This window comes from Scophthalmus maximus, chromosome 15, assembly GCF_022379125.1.
Source record: "Scophthalmus maximus strain ysfricsl-2021 chromosome 15, ASM2237912v1, whole genome shotgun sequence".
Lineage (NCBI taxonomy): Eukaryota > Metazoa > Chordata > Actinopteri > Pleuronectiformes > Scophthalmidae > Scophthalmus > Scophthalmus maximus.
This window is the reverse complement of record NC_061529.1, coordinates 12,970,371-12,990,466: the sequence shown is the minus strand read 5'-3', so window position 1 is coordinate 12,990,466 and position 20,096 is coordinate 12,970,371. Positions and strand designations below refer to the sequence as shown.

The window sequence follows — 20,096 nt, the reverse complement described above, 5'->3', positions numbered from 1 at the left end:
TAGTATGAAAATGAGGGCAATTGACTCGGACAGCTCTATGGGTTGACGTAAGCATTATGGAGAATAAACTGTTGCCCGGTTAAATGGTCGTCGGTGATGCTGATAGGGAATAAACTTCTGTCCCACCATGTACAGTAAATACTAATGGGTTATTGGAGCAGCTCTGACATTAGGATTTTAAAAGCTGCTGGTGCTCGGGGCCTCGGGGGCGACGCTGTGACATGTTTGACAGCAGTGACTCGCTGGGCAAGCTGCCACCCTGCGGTAGTGCTGACACACTGAATTAGTGAAAAACGCCACGTAAAAACAAAACAAGCTTTTACAGTCCCGCATTGGCTTTGTCACATTTTTCGAAAACAAATGCGCCCACAGCGTCATTGATGATAATTACGTGCCTGTTTTGGACTTGACAGAATGTACAAAGTACCAGGAATACGTGAAGAGTACAGTGATTTAAAGAGATTAAAACATTGGACATGAATCCAAAGAAAATCCTTCTAAAATAGTAAATTAATGGTTAGAATATTGTTGAGAAAAAACACTTGTGAGGTGAACTGAAATGTCAGGCATTGCAATGAGTTGACCATGAGCCTTGCTTGTTCAGGAATGAAGTCGCCAAGAACGAACACTGAGACGTGTAGGAACCCAGACAGGCGACATCTGCCGAGTGTTGTGGTTTCACAGCAGATTCTATTAAATAATGGGATTCAGCCCAAAAATCCATGATGTAGTCCATTAAACCTACACCAGCAGCTGTGCTGAAGGCTGCAGTCGTGTTTATAATGAACAGGACCAAGAAATCTGCCGTTAGGAGGCAATTATATCATATCTGATTTGGGGTTTTTTTGGGGGGGGGGCAGGAACAAGCTCTGAACCCAACACTGACAAATTTTACATCCAGCAGATACTGAGCATTATTAGCATGTTTGTACACAGGGGCGAACTTTGTGGAGAACCCCCTTAAAGTCTACGATTGGCTATGTTCAGCCGATTGATCGGAAACCCTCTTACAAGTCCCTTTCGCCTGTGCCCCCCCCAAATTCCCATGAAACGCCCCTGAGCGTACAGTGGGTATTCTGGGTCTTTCACTACAAGTGGCCCTTTTCACGTTGATAATAAAAGAATATTGATTATCGTCACTTTAAGAACAACAATGTTGTCATTATAAAGCGGAATTTTTTACTGGAAAGATTTGTCATATTTCTTTAACTTTCTAGAAAAGGATAGTAATACTAATGATGGTGGATTGTAGGTCACCACTTGGCTACAAAATATTTATATAGGTGGTTATGTTTCTAATTGTATTAAAATGTTTCTGTTTTTACAACTGCCGTTGCGTCACCAAGACACAGAGATGGATTAACTTGAACTGATCTAGCTTTTCTCCAGGGTGCAGCGGCGTCCAACGCTGATGAGCGCAGGTCATTAATATGTTTGACAAAATCATCTGTGCGTGGCTGTGTTTGCGCGGAATGACCCTAAGTCTTTTTTTGCTCAATCCGGCTGATGAAAATTTCACAGTTGGTTGAGCTTTGAGGATGCAGGAGTAGCAGGTTCATTGTCCTGCAAAATAATAACTTTAGAAGAACACTGGAAACCAATAGTCTCATGATCAGAGACAATTGATCCTCAGTGCAGAGATTCTACATTTATGGAAGGACTGCAAAGTGAACGTTTCTGCTGACTGAATCAGAAACACGAATGATTAAATTTACTATACTCTTTAAAGCATTAAAGTCATTTGCGTAAATTTTCAGGTATATATGAAAGCATTTTGATACAGTGATGAATTATTTCCAATATATGTCCCCGCCACAGTTACCTCACTGCATCTCCCCTTTTACAACTCTGTCATCTTCAAGTTTTGTGTCCGCAGTATATTTTCTCCCTGTTGTGGCAGACCAGCCGGTGATGAAAATGTTTTTCAATATGCTGAACAGAGATGATAAAAAATATGGTTTCGCAGATGAAAAACTGCATGCTACTTGCTCGGATTACAAGATATTTCAGAGCGTAAACTTTGAACGCGACACTGTCGCTGCTCAGAAACAGCGAAAAAAGCAAAAAAAAAAAGAAATAACAGAGGAATCCAGTCTCACTCATCCACACACACACGGTATTCTTCACAGTAATTACGTCTAAGAAAGACAAAGATGATTAATACAGTAGAGTACTGCTAGTCAGACAAAGAAAATCAACAGCACTTTGAGAAACCTTATAAATGGGAGGTTATGGAATTGCAGCGTCTCCCAAAGCTCCCGCTTGTGTTGTTTTTCGACAAAATGGGATAGGTTGATAGATAGAAATGAGTTTTCCCTCAAAGTAGACGAGCAGGAGAAGGACAGAGGGCGGCCGAGCGTCATCCGAGCACTGTTGAACCTCAGGTAACGACGGTGTGCCTGTCGCCGGAACGGTGTGGCTCTCTGTAATTGTCTCTGGGTTGAGGCAGAAGCAGCGATGAGTCACCCAGGCCCCAAATGTTAATCACCCTGCTCAGGGACTCTACAGCCCTCGGAGGAGAGATCAGAACATCTGGCCCCGCTCCCCTACAGGGACTTTCACCCCCAAACCACATCTCCAAAGTTGGCTCACTTCTGAAAAACCCTGACTCTGTAACTTCGCCCCTTTACTTTCGCCTACATAGAAGCTCATTAAGCTGCACACTGTCGATACAGCTCCCAGACATTGAGGACTAAATGGTGAAACGTTTTTTGTGTGTTTGTCCAGTTCAGTCACAGCCAGAGTCAAAAAGGTCTTAAGAGCCCATTTGTCAAAACTGATGGTGTTATACTTGAATGTGTGATGTTAAGGAGGCGGCACTAGTTGACATTATGTGAGCTGGTCGGGTAATCAGCTGAAGATTTTCTTATTTCTGCCTCTTCAGCTCGAAAATAATAGAATTGTCCTTGTGGGAGACCTTGGTGTGTGCCGACTCCCATTTCCACTCCAATTGTTCTGTCAATAACTCATATGGTAGAGGCCAAATCCATAACAAAGCCGCGATTACTTTCATCAGACTGAGTGAGTGAAAAACCTGAGCAATGGAAAAATGCAGAACCTAGTCCTTCTGGTGAAGGTTGCACCTGCTTGAGCACGTTTGACATGTTTTCTTTCTTCGTTTTTTTTGGCAGGTTCAGATTTCAGGGGCACATACAGCACACGAGAGAATCCTCGCAGTCCGGTTTCCTTAATCTTGTACCAGAGCGAGAAACGTTAATCTGTCTTAACCTCCCTCCTCACCAACTTAACACAACACGTTTCAGGCAACTATTCATTTATAAGCCCCCTAATACATCCAGCGTAGAAATTTGACCCCGCCGCGTTTGCTTTGAAGGGAAATTGCTCTTCATCAACGGAAAAGAGAATAGGAAAGGAGCGACCGGAGCTTCTAAGCTTGTTATAATCATCAGAATCGACCGGGCCAGAGGGAGAGAGAAAGGCAGTGGCGATGGTGCAATAGGGGGGTAACATGAGCAGAAGCGAACACGGTCATTCCATGTTCCCTAACATGGCACAGCTGTTGGCGAGCAGCGAATGTAAATTCATAAAGCGCGCAGCTCCACAGTATTAAGGGCTGTGGGTTTGAATAGGGCAGATAAAAAAATGAATGAAGTGGTGGAAATTTGCTGCTGGTTGTGTCCAATAGCATCAGATCGGGTTTGGGGACGAACTTAATCCTCTTCTTGCCAAATGATGCTGTAAGCTAAAGCTAGATATTCAGCCTCTGTGGAAAAATTCTTTTGTTGCACTGCAGATGGAAGACACTTGGTTAACAAAGCTGTTTGACATATAGAAAGAAGAAGTTTTACATTTTATCATGAACTTTTTTTTGCATGTCAGGAACCATTAATCATTAACGCTCTTGAATAGGGAAGAAGGTCCATTAGCACATTAAATCTTTGCATAAAACAGGTCATGGCTTTTTTTTTTAGTGGCCAAAGCTTTGAAGAGTTTCATCTCAATATTACAACCTCATCAGATTTAAGAGAGGACAGTTTGCAAACTTTGCACCGCTGTGGCGAGAGAGTACTATATTTCTGTCTCTTTCTGTCTCTTTTGTTATTGAGTTTTTCATTCTATCTGTGCAATATTTTATTCATAGGTTGTGATAGCAGTATCCCGGGTCAGAGAAGTGCTTCCCGTAGTCGTGGTTGTGGTGGAAAATAACTAGACAATGCTGAGGTGTGGCAGAGCAAATCGCCTTCACAAACCCTCGCTGAATTACAGGCCAGCTGTCACGCACAGATAGCATACAGCCGGGGATAAAAATGGGAAAGGACATTCCACTTCATTTTGAAATATGTTCAGAGGATATTAGATCACAAAGCATGGAAGCCTATTCAATAATTCAGGGGGAGGAGGGGTGATGGTCAGACAGCAAATTTGCAAACATAAAAGATGGTTCCTTTTTTTTGTGGGCGGGGGGGGGGGGGGGTCCCCTGAGGTGAAAGAATAAAAGATTTTACGAGCGACTTGGTTACTGCATAGAAATGCATTAGCCGTCACTGAAGGTGGTCTGTCGACATCCTAGATAATCAATCAGCAGCAGGTACGAATCTGATGCCATAAAACAACCCTGCTGCGGTGCTCACGCTTTCCTACCTGTTGATTCGATCGTGCAGTCGGTCAATCAGCCTTTAAGTTAACTCGCCCCCTGAAACATATCCTGTTATTACAGGTAACCAGCGGAATTAGAGTTGTGTTCTGGCAGTGAGCTCTGGCCCAGAGATGGTTACCAGACTTGGGATGCATTTTTCGGCCAAGAACTAGCACATTCGACTGCATTTGGTACCAAGTGACCATTAAGACGCAAAACAGCTTAGGTTGCGTGTTGTTGGCGTAGAGAGATGAGGCGGTGGGGCAATAAGGCTGAACTGCCTTTTCTAGGTTGGCCAACTCTGGTCTGAATTAGTTAATTAATCAATTAGGCCAACAATGGTTCACTATGAAATAATGACCACAAAGTGCCACTGATTAGAATTATAAGACATTAATAACTATTTCCTGGCTCTGTTTTTAAAACAATGAGTTAATAGCAATTCTTTAATATCAATTCTTACATTATGAAATGGGTTACAGTTTATAAACACTTCCTTTTCTGTGCCTGTGATTAAACCAGGAGCTTCCCCCCGGCCTCCTCAGTCCTCAGTCAGTTTCATTAAAAGACGATTAGAGGACAACAGTTGGACGAGTGTTGTATGAGGGAGAGGATGACAGTGTGACAAAGGCCAACGCTGCTGCTGACATCTCCTCTGCAGGTCTCTATCAGGAAGAGGAGTCACTCCTCCCGGGAGTGAGCGCGCAGCAAAGCACATTTCAGCCCCGCGGCGCCGCGAGATGAGATTTCCCCTCCACATGTCAGCCCTGCCGTCCGAATTTCATTACCTGTACCTGTGAGTTGGAAGTAACAAGGCTTTATTGCCAGCATTGGAAATCTGTCACCCGGCGAGAGCAGAGTTGTTGTCATAGCGCCTCGCCAGACGTGAAACGATGCTCTAAGAAAAATATCCTGCCGCCCGGCGTTGCACGCACACGCACACACACGTACACACACGCACACAAACGCACACACACGCACGCACACACACGCACACACACACACACACACACATACACACACTGCGGAGGACTGCCTGGCGTACATGCCACTTGATGTCTGACAACAGGTTGAGCTTGTGCGAGCTGTGCGGAGAGGGTCCAGGGGCGCTGCCTCCTCTCTCTTTCATAAAAGGCCTTTTCACTTAGTCCGTCTGTTGTCACACTCCTTTCCCCTAAAAGCCTGTCAGCATTCTCACACCGGTGGGGAGAAGCAGCACAGGTAATGGGTTAGTCGGGTCTGCGTTAACAGCAATGTGTGTGTGTGTGTGTGTGTGTGTGTGTGTGTGTGTGTGTGTGTGTGTGTGTGTGTGTGTGTGTGACAGTCGTACCATGTTAGTGGAATGTGGGGGGAAGGGATGGAGCCTAATGATACACAGTGGGGCTATAAAAATCCTGCCTTATAGTAGCCGTGACAGGAAATCCATGCATCTCGAAAGGTCAAGGGCCTCTCTTACTCACTGATTGCATGTGAGCAGAGGGGCACCGGAGGAACAGAGCTGAGAGAAGCAGTATAACTCGGAGCTGAGGTATGAAATGTGCAGAGGATTGAAATGTAACGAATTGTGTCCCGCGAGGGGGAGCGAGAGGGAGCGAGAGAGAGAGAGAGAGAGAGCGAGAGAGAGAGAGAGAGAGAGAGAGAGCAGGAACGAGGAGCAGATGGTGTTATAGAATTGTGGCATAAATCGGAAAGAAAGAGAAACATTCCTTTAAATCAAAAGTTGACTAAGCTGATTAAGATGTGATGCATCATTTGGCTGCAAAGTGACTCTACACGCACACACACACACACAACGCCGACGTTAAGCCATTCAACAGTTTACTAATGACAGGCTAAAGAACCATCTGTGTGCGTTGTAATGGATGGAGCTGAGCACAGATGGGAGAGGCCGGATCTGCCCACAACTTGCATTTTATTGTTACTAGAGATTAAACACATCTTGTCATCTCAAATAATCAGATGCTGCCTCCGTGTCCTCTGTGGCTGCCCATCAGGCCCATTAAATATCAGACATCGCAGTTTGTCTCCTGTGTCTCAGACATCAAGAACGGGCTTGTGAGGGCCCAGTGAGGGCCGAGGCGAACCTGGGCTTGATGATGCTTCCTCTCTCTCTCTCTCTCTCTCTCTCTCTCTCTCTCTCTCTCTCTCTCTCTCTCTCTCTCTCTCTTTCTCTTCCTCACTAACCTAATTACCACCAAGCCTCCAGGAACGGGACCGGTAGGAGTGGTGTGTCAGGGGACGATGCCAGCATCAGGACAGATGGTCCTGAGGTTTTACAACTTCAAACCAATCTCCTGTAGACACTGTTACATGATTAGTTGGTGCAGTGCCCCAGATAGGAAGCTAAGATGAAGACGCATTGATCGAGCAAGTGGAAAAAGATTTCGGACCGAAAATGAGTTCAGTGTCGCCTCTCTCGCACTCAGACAGCGATGGTGAGTAAGAGAGGCTTTCCGCGTGCCATCCCCGGCTCCTAAATTGGCAGTGGCGGGGAAAAACTGCGCCCAGTCTGAGGCCTCCTCAAAATAGAATGTTATCCACTGCCTCTCACCTGACACTCACAGCACTGTTGATTTCCACTCTAACATTTTAGCAGCTTACCTCGGTCTCTGAGACCAGAGGAGAGCAGTGGCTGGGCAAAGAAATAAAAAGCTGTTTGTATTTATTTATTTTGTTAATCCTGCCTGGAGAGAACTTTAAATCTGACTCTCAGGCAGATAGCAGCAGATGCTGTCTGTCTTGTGCAGTCTGTTAACTTCCTCTTCACAGAGCTGTTGCATCCCAGTGTTCCCCTCCACATACTCACAGACTAGAGGCTGTTAGGATATTGAACCTTATTAGAGTCCGAAACCTTTCCACGGTCCCACAGGCGCTTAAAATGCAGGTGCTGTGAGTGTGTGTTTGCAGTGGGCACAGCCTCCTTGCATGCAAATGGCTGTGTGTGTGTGTGTGTGTGTGTGTGTGTGTGTGTGTGTGTGTGTGTGTGTGTGTGTGTGTGTGTGTGTGTGTGTGTGTGTGTGTGTGTGTGTGTGTGTGTGTGTGTGTGTGTGTGTGTGTGTGTGTGTGTGTGTGTGTGTGTGTGTGTGTGTGTGTGTGTGTGTGTGTGTGTGTGTGAAGGATTTTTAAGGTGAATCTTGTGCAGGAGTGAACTGCAGGTAATGCGATTCTCGACCCTCTGGAGCAAAATGACCTTTTGTGGCTTGTTGCTGAAGCTGTTTTTGACTTTTACTGAAACCGGTGCAGTTATGAACTCACACAACAGCAGAATGAAACCAGCATATACAAACAACCTGACGCCCCTCGTTTCAGACCGCGTCTCTTCCCCCTGTATCTGCGCACTTTGTTTCAGAGTGGACTATCTGTTCAGACAGGACTCCTGTTTTCCCTGCACTCAAGCCCTTAGCAACCCGTGAAGTATCTAACAACAGACATTTACAAGAGGGGGGATGATCTTTTTCTGTCCTCCTTGAGTCTCATCGACAGCAAGGTGACCTGATGAGTCACTGCCAGTCACTGGCTCATTCTCTGCTGAACAAAACCTGTTGCAGCCTCGCAGTGTTTCCATTTGCACCTTGCTCACAAGGATTTTGCATTTTTAATGCATTTTAAGCAAAAAGAGAGCTGTTAATTCCCCCTTTTGTTTTTTGGGGGGGAGAAAGTTGGACAACAACATTATCCCTGCCATCAAAAGAGCTCGATCCGTAACTGTAATGTAGTCGAGTTGGCACGCTGCCCGAGCCGGAGCTGAACTTGACAAACTTTTAATTGCTCAGCACCTCTTGCCACTGTGTTGCCATGGAAATGGAGAATCTAAGCTGACACACACACATACACACCGTCGACACCATCAGGGATCTTTAACCGGCCCAAACAGGCAACTGTCATTGACTGTCTCTGTCCCACCATCTGGGTCTGACTGGATCAAAGTGAAGTGCTGCATCACAGCTGGACACTTTTGGATCTCAGCGTGTTCCCCTGAGGAGCATCCAGCTCCTCGTCGAAGAGGCGGCTAATTGGACTCCGCGTACAGTTTTGCACCTCTGAGCCTCTTTGTCAGGACGGGTCTCAATTGTGTTGTGGCCACTTAAGCTAAAGAGGCTGTTAACGCCCGGTGTATTTATTGAATTACACAGGAATCCACGGGGCAACAGACGACTTGAAGAAATACTCTTGTTGAACACTGTGATTCCTTGAGATCCTTGAGAAAACCTGAAGAAGCAACTCATCAGGACGACACAAAGATGTGCCCGAGCGTTACACTTAACCTTCGCACTCAACCTGCAGGCTTTTGTCCAGATGATGTGACTCAGAGAGCCTGGATCTGAGTGGAGGGGATTCCTTTTTCTCCACATTCGAACAATCAATTTCAGCACATTTCCAATCCATTCCCACTATTGATCACGGGGAGTACACATGAAAGGTATTGGCAGAAGGGAAAATGGCTTCGCTGGAGTGTAAAAGGCCTTTTGCGGAAAAAGAAACCGCTTCTCCTTCAGGGGCGTTCCTGTGGAGATGTTTCAAAAAGGTCTTAGTTGATGCCTGACTGAGATGCAATATGCGACGTGGCAGGTGATTTTAGCCTTTTTGCTTGGTAGTGATGAGAATAGTCGAGAGCTTTAGAAGCAGCATTTTATGTCTTTGTGCGCGTGTTCGTCTCAGTGTGTGATCGAGGATGAGGGCAATGTGATTCGTTCACATGTCTCCAAAGTTGTATAAGTTTTCCGGCCATTGCGCTCGGTCGGTGGGCGCGTTTCTGCTGTGTTGCTCCGTGTGTCTCTCTCTCCTCCGGTGTATGAGATCCAGCTGAGACGTGCTCTCACAGCTCCCTCACCATGGCTTGGCATGCTAAGACAGTCGGATGGAGGTGGTGGCAATAGGGAGGAGGGACGATGGAGGGAGGGGGCGGGGGTCCTCTCTCTCTCTCTCTCTCTCTCTCTCTCTCTCTCTCTCTCTCTCTCTCTCTCTCGCCAGCAGGCTTTATTCTCACCTCGCTCCCCAGGGCTCCACACACCAGCTGGAACTCACTTAATTATGCACCCAGTATGGCACAGAGGTCAAAATGGCAGTCGGAGAAAGTATCGTGTGACAGGTTGTGTACTCGGATGAAGTTGCACCCCCAGCCTGGACGGACATTGAATATACTCAGTATGTAGAGTTATTTCATACTGGCCAGTTTTATTTACAAGAGGCACACTGCAGCATATTGGTGTTATGGAGGAAAAATGGTGGCTTGTTTGCGTTTGGACATCGGGTTGAAAGTGAATGAGGAAAATTTCATCAACGAGAAACAATAATAGTCTTATAAAACGTATAAACACTAAAACTCAACTGAATATATACAGAATGACAGAATGGCTACTTTCTGTAGCCGGATCACTATTTCATCTTTGCCCATGTCCCAGTGACAGATCATAATCACCTCCAGGCCATATATATATATATACACACACACACATATATATATATATATATATATATATATATATATATATATATATATATATATATATATATATATATAAATAAAATATATACACACATATATATATATATATATATATATATATATATATATATATATATATATATATATATATATATATCTTGTCGCCCGTCACCTGGACATCCGTCTTTTTACTCGCAGACCCGAACGTCTTTCAACAATGACGAGTGAGCCTGAGCCTGCTGATGACTGCTGAATCATTGAAGACGCTATTACTGCCTGATCCATCTTTTCTGAGCAGCGGTCTCATTTCTGAAGACTGGGACAGTTTTTAATAGCTTCAACTCTGGCCATTTTTGGGGAGAGGGGGAAAAAAAAGGCGCAGAGAAAGGATGTCTCCATTCACCACTGCCTACCAGAGCTCAACATGTCATACGTGTCTGTGGGGGGGGGTTTCACTGAGGCTCCCATTTAGATGATATTATTTCATTCCGTTGAGTCCCAATCACAACAGGAAGTGGGGACATCAGAGCGCCTGTTGTCCTAGCTGACACTAACGTGTAGTGAGTAAATGATTAGTGGTGACCTCTGGTGCTTGTACATCCACATCACCTTGGAGCTGCTGCCTCACATCCTCCTCAAACCTTTACCCCTCCTCCCATGTTCTGTACATACAGTATGCGGAGAGCCAGTGCTGCCCTCGGAGCTATAAAAGATAAGACGGCCAGATGACAGACAAATACACAGTCGTGCAGTGTGGTACAAATTTGAACACAAGTGTGCTCGCAAATGCAAACAGGCCGGGGGCAGGACACGCAAGGGGTTTCTCCCGATAATCATTTCTAGGGCTCGGTATAGCGAGGGGCAAAGTGCTGTTATCACGGGGCGAGCTGCGGCGTTCAGCTCTCAAAAACCCCTTCACACCGAGCTGCAATCGCCATTGGCTCGTACGTCCAGGAGATACCATGTGCACTATGGTGCTTCTTGTCAGCTGTCATCCTATAGGAAGATAATGAGTTCTCCTTTGCATGTTGCTGTACCCGGTCCAAGGTCCATTTCTTTTTTCTACATGAGAGCATGACAGAAGGACTTAATCCTCCCCGTGTTGTCGTGTCTCCCGGGCTTTGGCGAGTCCTTCAGCGCGGGGAGCGAACGCAACTGATTTCAAAGCCGTGCTCCCATTGTTTTCGCACAGAGCGTTTATCTTCAAAGGAAAGAGTGCGATGGTTCAGTGCTAATCTGTCGTGCAACTGATTGTGCTCATGTGAAACTGTTCAATGCCCACACGTCGGCGAACGCAGGCCTGAAATGCCAAGGCTGTGATCGCAACACGGAGGGCACACATCGCTCTCCTGCCCTCCTGTGAGAGATTTATCAACAGAGTTGAGGCTGTAATTCTCCATGGCCAGTGGATGTTCAATAATTCATGCCAGAGACACTTTGGTGTGAGATTGGTAGTTGTCGTGCCACGCAGGGCTCCCTTGTCTCCCCTCTGCTCTGCAATATGTGTGTTATTAAATCCGTATACATCTCGGCGTTTCGTCGTGGATTTATGGGGCGCTTGTGCGAATCATACACTTAATGCTTTGCAAGGTAGAATGATTACATTTGATTGTAAAGGTGGCTGAGTAAATGCGCTGCAGCATGATGCATTCTCCCCTTGTTGTTCCCTCTTTACCCCCTCATATCCACGTCTCCAAAAGAAGTACGTCATTTTTGTCAGTGGGCTTTTCACTTTGAGGCCACATAGTCCTGAAGGGAACAAAGAGAAAATGTAATTGCGCTTTCTGTGTTGGAGAGAGAGTGACACACACACACACACACACACACACACACACACACACACACACACACACACAGGCACACACACAGGCACACACACACACAAAACCCTGCCGAAAATGGCCTCCAACAACTCCGACACAATTTACCCCTGTTTGAGTATTTCTCTCTAAAAACTACAGTGACCAGTTGTTTTAGGAAATAAGAGACTTTTTTAGTTCAAGTATTTATTATTATGTGATCCGTGTTTATAGATTTACATTTCCTCTATAGGTGTCAGTGGACGTTGGGCTGAGAACCACAGGCAGGATGTGGTATTTACGAACACCTTGTTCATTTGGTTTTGTCATTGAATTTGTTGACTTTAAGAGAAACTTGGAATAACAACGGCCTTATCTTTTAAGTGCACGTAAAATTCATTTGTACGGCGAAATGTGACTTGATACCCTTGTTGTTAGTCGACCATAAGCACGTTAAACATCTGCAGTGTCATGAGCCTATACACGTGACTTTATTCTGCATTTTTGAGTCTGTGTCCTCCTGCCATAGTGGGAAGAAGATCACTCCCAGATCTGCTGTGTTAAATGATGAATGAACGCTGGAGGAAGGAGGAAACAGAGGAGAAGGGAACGCTGGCACAGGAGTATGCTGGGACGGCACGAACTGAAGCGCGGCGTGATGCTGTGTGCCTGCGATCGTAACGTGAAGTCAACTGTGAATGTGGGCTACGGAGGGAACGTGATAGAGCCTTACTCTGGGTGAGAGGGAACAGAGAAGAGGCTTCCTCAAAAAATCTGATTGGGATGATCCCACGAGCTGAGCCCTAAAATTCACCCAATCGGCTTTGTTATACTGAAGTAGGTTGTGTGTGTTTGCGTGTGTGTGTCTGAGTGTGCTTACTCACTAGCCCAATGCATAGGGAGCCATAAAGAATTTAATAGCCAGCGCACAGACCTTAGCAGCCACTGTGCTTTGTCTGCTGGTAATACAGCTATAGGTATCTTTTTGATGTAGATTGATTCCTTGTGAGTCTCTTCCAGGAGTCGGAGCCCTGGTTGCTCACATCAATATCTGACCTGAGCTGAGCTGAGTACAGTTTTATGTTCAGGTCTTTACGAGTCTGTATATATAGGTGTCTGTATTGTCCGTGTGTGTGTTTAAACGTGTGTCCATGTCCTTGAGTGACTGGGTGTTTGCTGTACGTGTTCTCTCCCTCCCTGTGTGGCGGTTGAGTGGCGGGCTGTGCTGTGCTTAATTTTAGGGGGCGGCTGGTGTGTGATGGGTTTGTGGGCTCTGGCTGTTGGAGGTGTGATGTTTATCTCTGCCTCTCTAGGGAATAGCTGTGACAAGCCTTTCACTTTTGGCCGGGGCCGCTGACCAAAGCCCTCCATGCGGCTAAATCACCCACGAGGTGCGGCTATATTACTTATAACGTTCCAGGCAACCATTCAATCCCGTTCCACAAACTTATTCTGTCTCCGAGGCCTGAGCTCGGTAGTCGAGTGAACATCCAACATGTCAGCGTCACTTTATTTGACTTCAGATTCAGCCGCCGGGTTTCGCCCCGTCATCTCGCCATGTGTAGATTTGATTTGGACTTTCAGTTTCCTGCAGCAGTAATTTGGCATCCTCTATCTAATACATTTATTTCCAAACCCGTACAGCCGATGCCAGTAGAATTCAAAGATTAAAGGAAATGAGCTGGAAAAAAAACCCCACATAACACTTATGAGATTAAACTTTAAAGACGACCTCCCTCTGGCCTCCCCACAGATTGAAGACATTGTTACAAGAATACAAGATGAGAAAGCCGGAGGTGTCGCCATCCGGACCGTCAAAAGCTTCCTCTCCAAGATCCCCAGTGTTGTATCAGGTTGGTATTTCTCTGTACAGATGTGTGTGTGTGTGTGTGTGTGTTCATGTTTACTGTAAATCTCTGTGTATGATTGCACATTTAGATTTTTTTTTCCACCTCCTTAATACGTGCCTCTGTTTCCTGATCTGCTGATAATTGTGTGTCTATTTACAAGCGTTGTTGTCTTTCCCAGCGTGTGGGCTTTGGCAAGAATCGGATGAGTCAGAATCAGTAAAGCAAATATGACCTTTTGGGCTCATTTAAATTGCGGCTGCCACGGTTGGAAGCAGATGATGCCTTCGCGGAGAAGACCTCAGCCGCCGGGGGAAACTGCCCGTGGTGTGATGCTGCCCATTGTCACGCCGCAGAGACGCTACTTTCCCCTCTCTCTCATTCCGTCTGTGCCCATCTGTGTGCGTGCACTGTAAACCCTCGTGCATGTGTGTGCTTGTGTATGGAATGAGTCACCAGTGTTGGATCGAGTTGCTCCCCCCTCTCTCCTAGAGGCTGTTTCTGAGTCACTTCTTTACATGGCTCCTCCAGGCCCGACTGCCTCACGCTCTCTCTCGCAGCAGCCTCTGCCAAGTGCCACGAAGGCCGGGCCAAGCATTGTGCTGTCCAGGATCAGCGAGAGAGAGAGAGAGTGACTGCAAATCTGTTTATTATGTTGACACTGACTCAGCTTTGACAGCTCTCTGACCCTCAGCTTTTGAACAGAGACAAGTCACAAAAGCTTCCTTTAAGCTCGTCTGCGTTTGCGGAACGACACCACTTCTAACCAGTGTCCTTCTCTGCTAAAACCAGGGGCGGACATTGTTCAGTGGCTGATGAAAAACCTCTCCGCAGAGGACCCAGGTATGCCTGCTGAGAAATCTGTCATCACACGTGAGCACAGTAGAATCTCAGTTGAAGTGACAAGCAATGTCAAATCAAATGTGCTCTTCTCTCATGTCGACAGCTGAAGCCATCCACCTCGGGAGTCTGATCGCCGCACATGGCTACATCTTCCCCATCTCTGACCACGTCCTGACACTCAAAGACGATGGGACCCTTTATCGCTTTCAGGTACAGAAACCTCCACCATGAGAGAGTCCTTGATATATTCCAATGGACAAGCCTTTACCGTCACTTACACTGGCTCATAGCATCACCGCTGTGCCTGGAGAATCATGTTTTACTGTTTCAGTTTTGAAAAGATGGTCTTTTACTTTCATAGAATCAATCTAGAGTTTGGGAAGTCATGACCTGAGGGTTCACGACATTGACTAATCGTTTAGTAATAAGGCAAAATTATGTAAAAAAAAAAAAAAAAAAAAGACAAAGAAAGAGAGACTGTCTGAGGTAAGATCACATTTTCATCATCAAAACCAGTTTATATGTGATAAGTTTTTTTGTAAAGTGGTGAAATACATTTTTTGCCATATGGCAACTATATGCGAATATGGAAGTGACCTGTGTGTATTCAACCTATGAGACTGTAGCTGACTTTCACAACACAAGGCTACTCTGAGACCGTGTTTGCATCTTTCGATCACAAGAGAGAAGAAAATTATATTCATATTTTTTTTATTTCAGACATTGTGACTATAATATTGTATGGATTGTAATTTACTAGAATGGAAATCAACTTTTAGCAGTGTGAATTCCAAAATCCCATCCAAATTATACGTTGATCATCATTTGTGTACATTTAAATAGCCTATGAGGTCATATACTGCAGATGTTTTACAGGTGGCTGCTTCCCTCCATAGAACAGGGAAGACAGATACTTCTGTGGGAGAACAGGGCGGCATTAGTTCTCCCACCAGCATTAGTTCTCCCACTATTATTTAAGCAATTTCAAGAAACAAAAAGCACATCAAAAACTTTTTAGCTTGTTTAATAATTCATGCAACAGAGGGTTTTTCACAGTAATCATATTGCTGACCACTGTTTTTTCTGTTTGCTGTTTTCTTTTAAAATCTCTTATTTCTGACACTCATACCTACGTTTTACTGTGTTTCCATGTGTGTGCACACGGCACCTCAATCACTAGCAGTCATATGCAACACCCACCTTCATAGTCTTGTTATGTCTTTATGTTGTATGTTTTGTTGCAGAAACAACATTTCGTTCGGCCGTACACTTTGTGAGGAGGAGTGACGATAAACTTGAACTTGGACGTGATGTGTTGAGGAGGTCTTTGAATACACAGTAATGAGATGATGGCAGTTTATCAGAGGGATATGTTTGTTGCGCGATGCTAATGAAAGCAATCCTGGCTAAGCCTATTACTCATCCCACCAAGGTCAATACTGTACATCCCTGCTGGACGCTGCGTCGCAGCAGGGGCTGGGCCGCACAATAAAAAGTCCCATCGGCCAACAGTGCTGCTTGCCAGAGGGGCGTTGTTTTTCTTCTTCACTCCATCTGATCCAGCATGAACTTTGACAGGTTCCTAGTGACGGCCATGGGCTCTCTGGTGACTCATTACTGTGACTGGGCCATTAGCGTCTTAATCCAGCCAGCCAGCTTCAGTAGGCAGCCTCCCCTATGGGAAACGCTGAGCTGGCTGCACGCTGGCTCTGCACTTTTCTCTGTCGCCGGCCTACTACCGCTGCTGCTCCCTCCTCCTCTTCCTCAATCTACCTCTGAATGCATTCATCTTCACCTCTATTGCTCAAGATTAAAAGCCATTGTTGCGCCTGTGCAGGGAGGGCAGCGTGTGTCACACTTGCTCATTCAGCGGCTGCTAAAAATATTTCCCCTCTGATGTTGTCGTGATGCAACAAGCCCACGTCATCCCGCATGTATTAAAAGAGTCCACGGAGCATTTGAAATGTATTTGGCTACTCTCCCTGTGCTGTGCCGTAAAGCCCAGTGACGGGAGTTATTGTTTGCCTGTCTAAAAATAGGCAGTATACTGGTAGAGGACCTAGATTTAATGACAACTGTCTTCTGTCGCTTGTCACCAATGTTTCCCGTTTGCGCACAAAGTCGCAGAGATGAATTTCACCCTCCCTGCAAAGCACTGATCTAAGTGTGAGCACGTTAACCTTTCTGTTCATTCTACAAGCGCATTCATCACATGCATCAAGCCCTTTGGTGCTTAAGATAATTATCATTATGAATAATAGTGCAGATTTAAATATGTGGTCGGGTACCACCAAGTTCTAATTCTGCCCTGTTATTAAGAATGCATGATAGATGTGAGTGATCCATTATTAATGGCCTCGCGAATGAACTTTCAACGTGTAATATCAGTTGCAATAGACAATTAAATATGGATAGGGAGAATATGGCTACCATCGCTCCCTAGATAGTTGCGTGCGGCACATGGACGTCGAGGATCATTATCAAACAAAGAGTCGTCTTTTGACTTTGCACGGTAGACAAGTGCGGGGGGTGGGGGTGGTGGGAGAACAGTCTTATTTTAGAATATTATTGTTTCTCTAGACTCCAAATGGAAAATAAAATAATATATTACGGAATTATAAAAGCAAATAAACCAGGTGTGTATCTGTTTCCTCCCCTTGTGCTTTCGATCAGTCGCCATACTTCTGGCCTTCAAACTGTTGGGAGCCTGAGAACACAGACTATGGTGAGTCACACAACTGAGTCACTGTCAGTTTTTTTGCCTCTACCTTTGTACCGAACCAGTGAGATCCCGCTAATGCCGTCAGCTGTCCGTCTTCCTCCAGAGCTCAAACACAGTTCATACTGTACATTTGCTTGTTGTATTGATCCACATAGGCCATTTGCCTATAATGTACTATATCTGTTCCCCCTGAGGACGGAGGCAATCCCACGGGAGGAGATTAGCCTGACAAAAATAGAGACGATCACCGATATGGCCACATCTCCAGCCCTTTGCATGACATTTATGTGAGGTTGTTATTTAAGGGGGAGAACACGACGGCCGCCCGCTCCAGTGTAACATTCATTAGTGTTGGTTCACACAGCTGAGACCACAGTAAAGAAAGAGCACCAGACAATGGAGATTTACATTTTGTTTTGTTTTGTACGAAGCAGATGATCGCACTGTTGTCCTCTTCATGCCTCACTCCCTCTCTCTTTGCCCCCCCTCCAGCCATTTACCTGTGCAAGCGCACCATGCAGAATAAAGCCAGGCTCGAGCTGGCCGACTACGAGGCCGTAAGTACACTGTCCTTTTTGGTTTGTGCTTAACGGCCAGTTCAATGCTACCATTGTGCAGGGAACATAATACGATGAGACGATGAATTTCCTGTACATCTTTCGCTTTGGGCGAAGAACAAACGAGCTGATACTGCGTCCTCAGGGGGCCTCGAAGAGCCAAAATCCATTCTACTGAGCAAAAGGCCTTCATTATATTACAGATTTTTTATACAGATCTTATGTAGGTTGATTTTCTCTCTCAGGAGCACCATTTGGCAGAATGTCACGCAGTCATTTACCGGCCCCAAAATGTAAACAAAAAATATCTGCGAGCCTACTTTGCATCAGCAAATCAATACGGTCTCAGGGGAGGCATTACTGCAGTGCTGATCCCTTGCTGTTATACAATAGCAATTCGCTGCACTTTAATATTCTAAATCACTCTGCAACTATTGTCCGGTACACTTCCTTTCTCTGCTATCCAGGTCACTTTATGGCTCCAGGCCTCATTGCTCCCACTGTTACATGCCTACAAGTTGGCGCTCAGTTTTATTTCTCTGTTTATAACGGGGTCACGTGTTGTGTCTTTGACAGATGCTCGTTTAGGTTTGTTATTAAGGGTACACGTTTTAGTGTACTGATTATATGATTTTTATATCCATCCATCCATTATATATAACGCTTATCATCGAAGGGTCACGGGGACTGGAGCGAGTCCCAGCTGACATTGGGTGAGAGGCGAGGTACTGTACACCCTGGACAGGTCGCCAGCCCTTTGTGCTTTTTATATGCAAAGCAGTAATTATCATGCAATGCTGAACTGCATTCGTGAGTTTGTGGTGTAGACCTCTGTTGGAAATCCTCCCTTCCCACTCTCAGATCAGAGAGGACGTTCTAAAAACACAACAGCGGATTGAACACAATTTCTACCTTTTTTTGTAATATTAGTTTATCTATTTAAAAGTAGGTTTTCAGCAATTTGGGAAATTAGTTTGTTTGCCCTCTTTCAGAGTTAGTTAAGAAGACTGATTTATTAGACGGTTTTATTAATGTCTAGACACTAAATATGAAGCTTCAGCCAAAACCCTCTTAGTTTAGTTTACCACAAAGACTAGAAACAAGCTGTACTGGCTCTGTCCACATCTAAATCTACATATGAGCGCCTCTACTGATCAATAATTAAAATGATTTATGGATTCTCTAATCTGCACATGAGCCAAAGTGTCAAGACTCCAGGAAATTACTTGTCCTTACTATTAAATAATGTGGCCAGTAACTGCCATTAAAGAAGGGTTAGGGTTGTTTTTAACACTTCTTTCATGGAACAGATTGACGTTATTAAGTGAACGTTAGAGTTGCTGGCTTTTGTTGCCTTTGGACAAAGACAGATCGGCTGTTTCCACACAGTTTCCAGTCTTTGTGCTATAACTAACTGAGCTAAGTTAACCGGCCGCTGGCTGTGACTTCTCAACGAAGAAGAACACATTTATAAGTTACTACAGTGGTTAATTCAATAGTAGCGTGTACAAGAACAGCATGAGAACCAGTTCAGTGAGGTTGTGCAATCTCACCGGCAGCAATCCAAATTTATGGCACAGCGAATCACATTGAATGGATGACCAAATCTTTTGAAAGTCTTGGATTCAAATAACCTTCTTCCCTAACTCTGGGCTTGATTGGTTCTTCCAGGAGAACCTAGCCAGGCTGCAGCGGGCCTTCGCCAGGAAGTGGGAATTCATCTTCATGCAAGCTGAGGCTCAAGTGAAGTGAGTCATGTGTGTACAAGTGGATCACTACACGTCGCCTTTTTGCGTCACACTTATGTGGCATGATTACTGTAGGGAGGGCTGTGCGGAGAGAGGTGTACATTAAAATCAGGTTCACACATTTAAACATATAAGCAGCAACCTTTGGCCATATGCATGATGTTGAGTGATATTTCCCCAAGGAAGAGGACATGCTTTAGTAGAAAGCTTCAGTTTTGTTTTTCAAAAACTTATTTTTTATTGCTCTGCTTTGACTGGAGGGGTACATGCTAATACATGCTGTATTAAATACAGCATGTATTACCCCATGGAATTACATTCACTCAAGCACATTTCTCCTGAACTCATGTGCTGTGTAAATACTTCCATCTGGTGGCTGCCATGTGTAAGCACGGCAACGACCCTGTCATCCAGTTAGGAGACGACGCTCTTCTCTTTGTCCATAGAAAAGGTTATAGAGAAACATCATTGACGAGTGACTGCTGTTTTATATGAGTCGGGGGGTGATATGAACAGCAATATGCCTTCTGACATCTG

General features: G+C 45.2%; 1 protein-coding gene across 6 annotated transcripts in view; it reads left to right on the top strand.

The window, feature by feature from the left end:
- LOC118286137 (regulator of G-protein signaling 6-like) overlaps window positions 1-20,096 on the top strand; it is a 38,994-nt gene that overhangs the window by 10,765 nt on the left and 8,133 nt on the right. For all 6 annotated transcript variants that reach the window (XM_035610318.2, XM_035610314.2, XM_047337760.1 and 3 more), the window contains 6 exons: window positions 13,596-13,695; window positions 14,482-14,532; window positions 14,636-14,742; window positions 17,206-17,257; window positions 17,747-17,811; window positions 19,483-19,559. In XM_035610318.2, coding sequence (XP_035466211.1) covers window positions 13,596-13,695; window positions 14,482-14,532; window positions 14,636-14,742; window positions 17,206-17,257; window positions 17,747-17,811; window positions 19,483-19,559 — 452 coding nt within the window. The remainder of the gene's footprint in view (window positions 1-13,595; window positions 13,696-14,481; window positions 14,533-14,635; window positions 14,743-17,205; window positions 17,258-17,746; window positions 17,812-19,482; window positions 19,560-20,096) is intronic.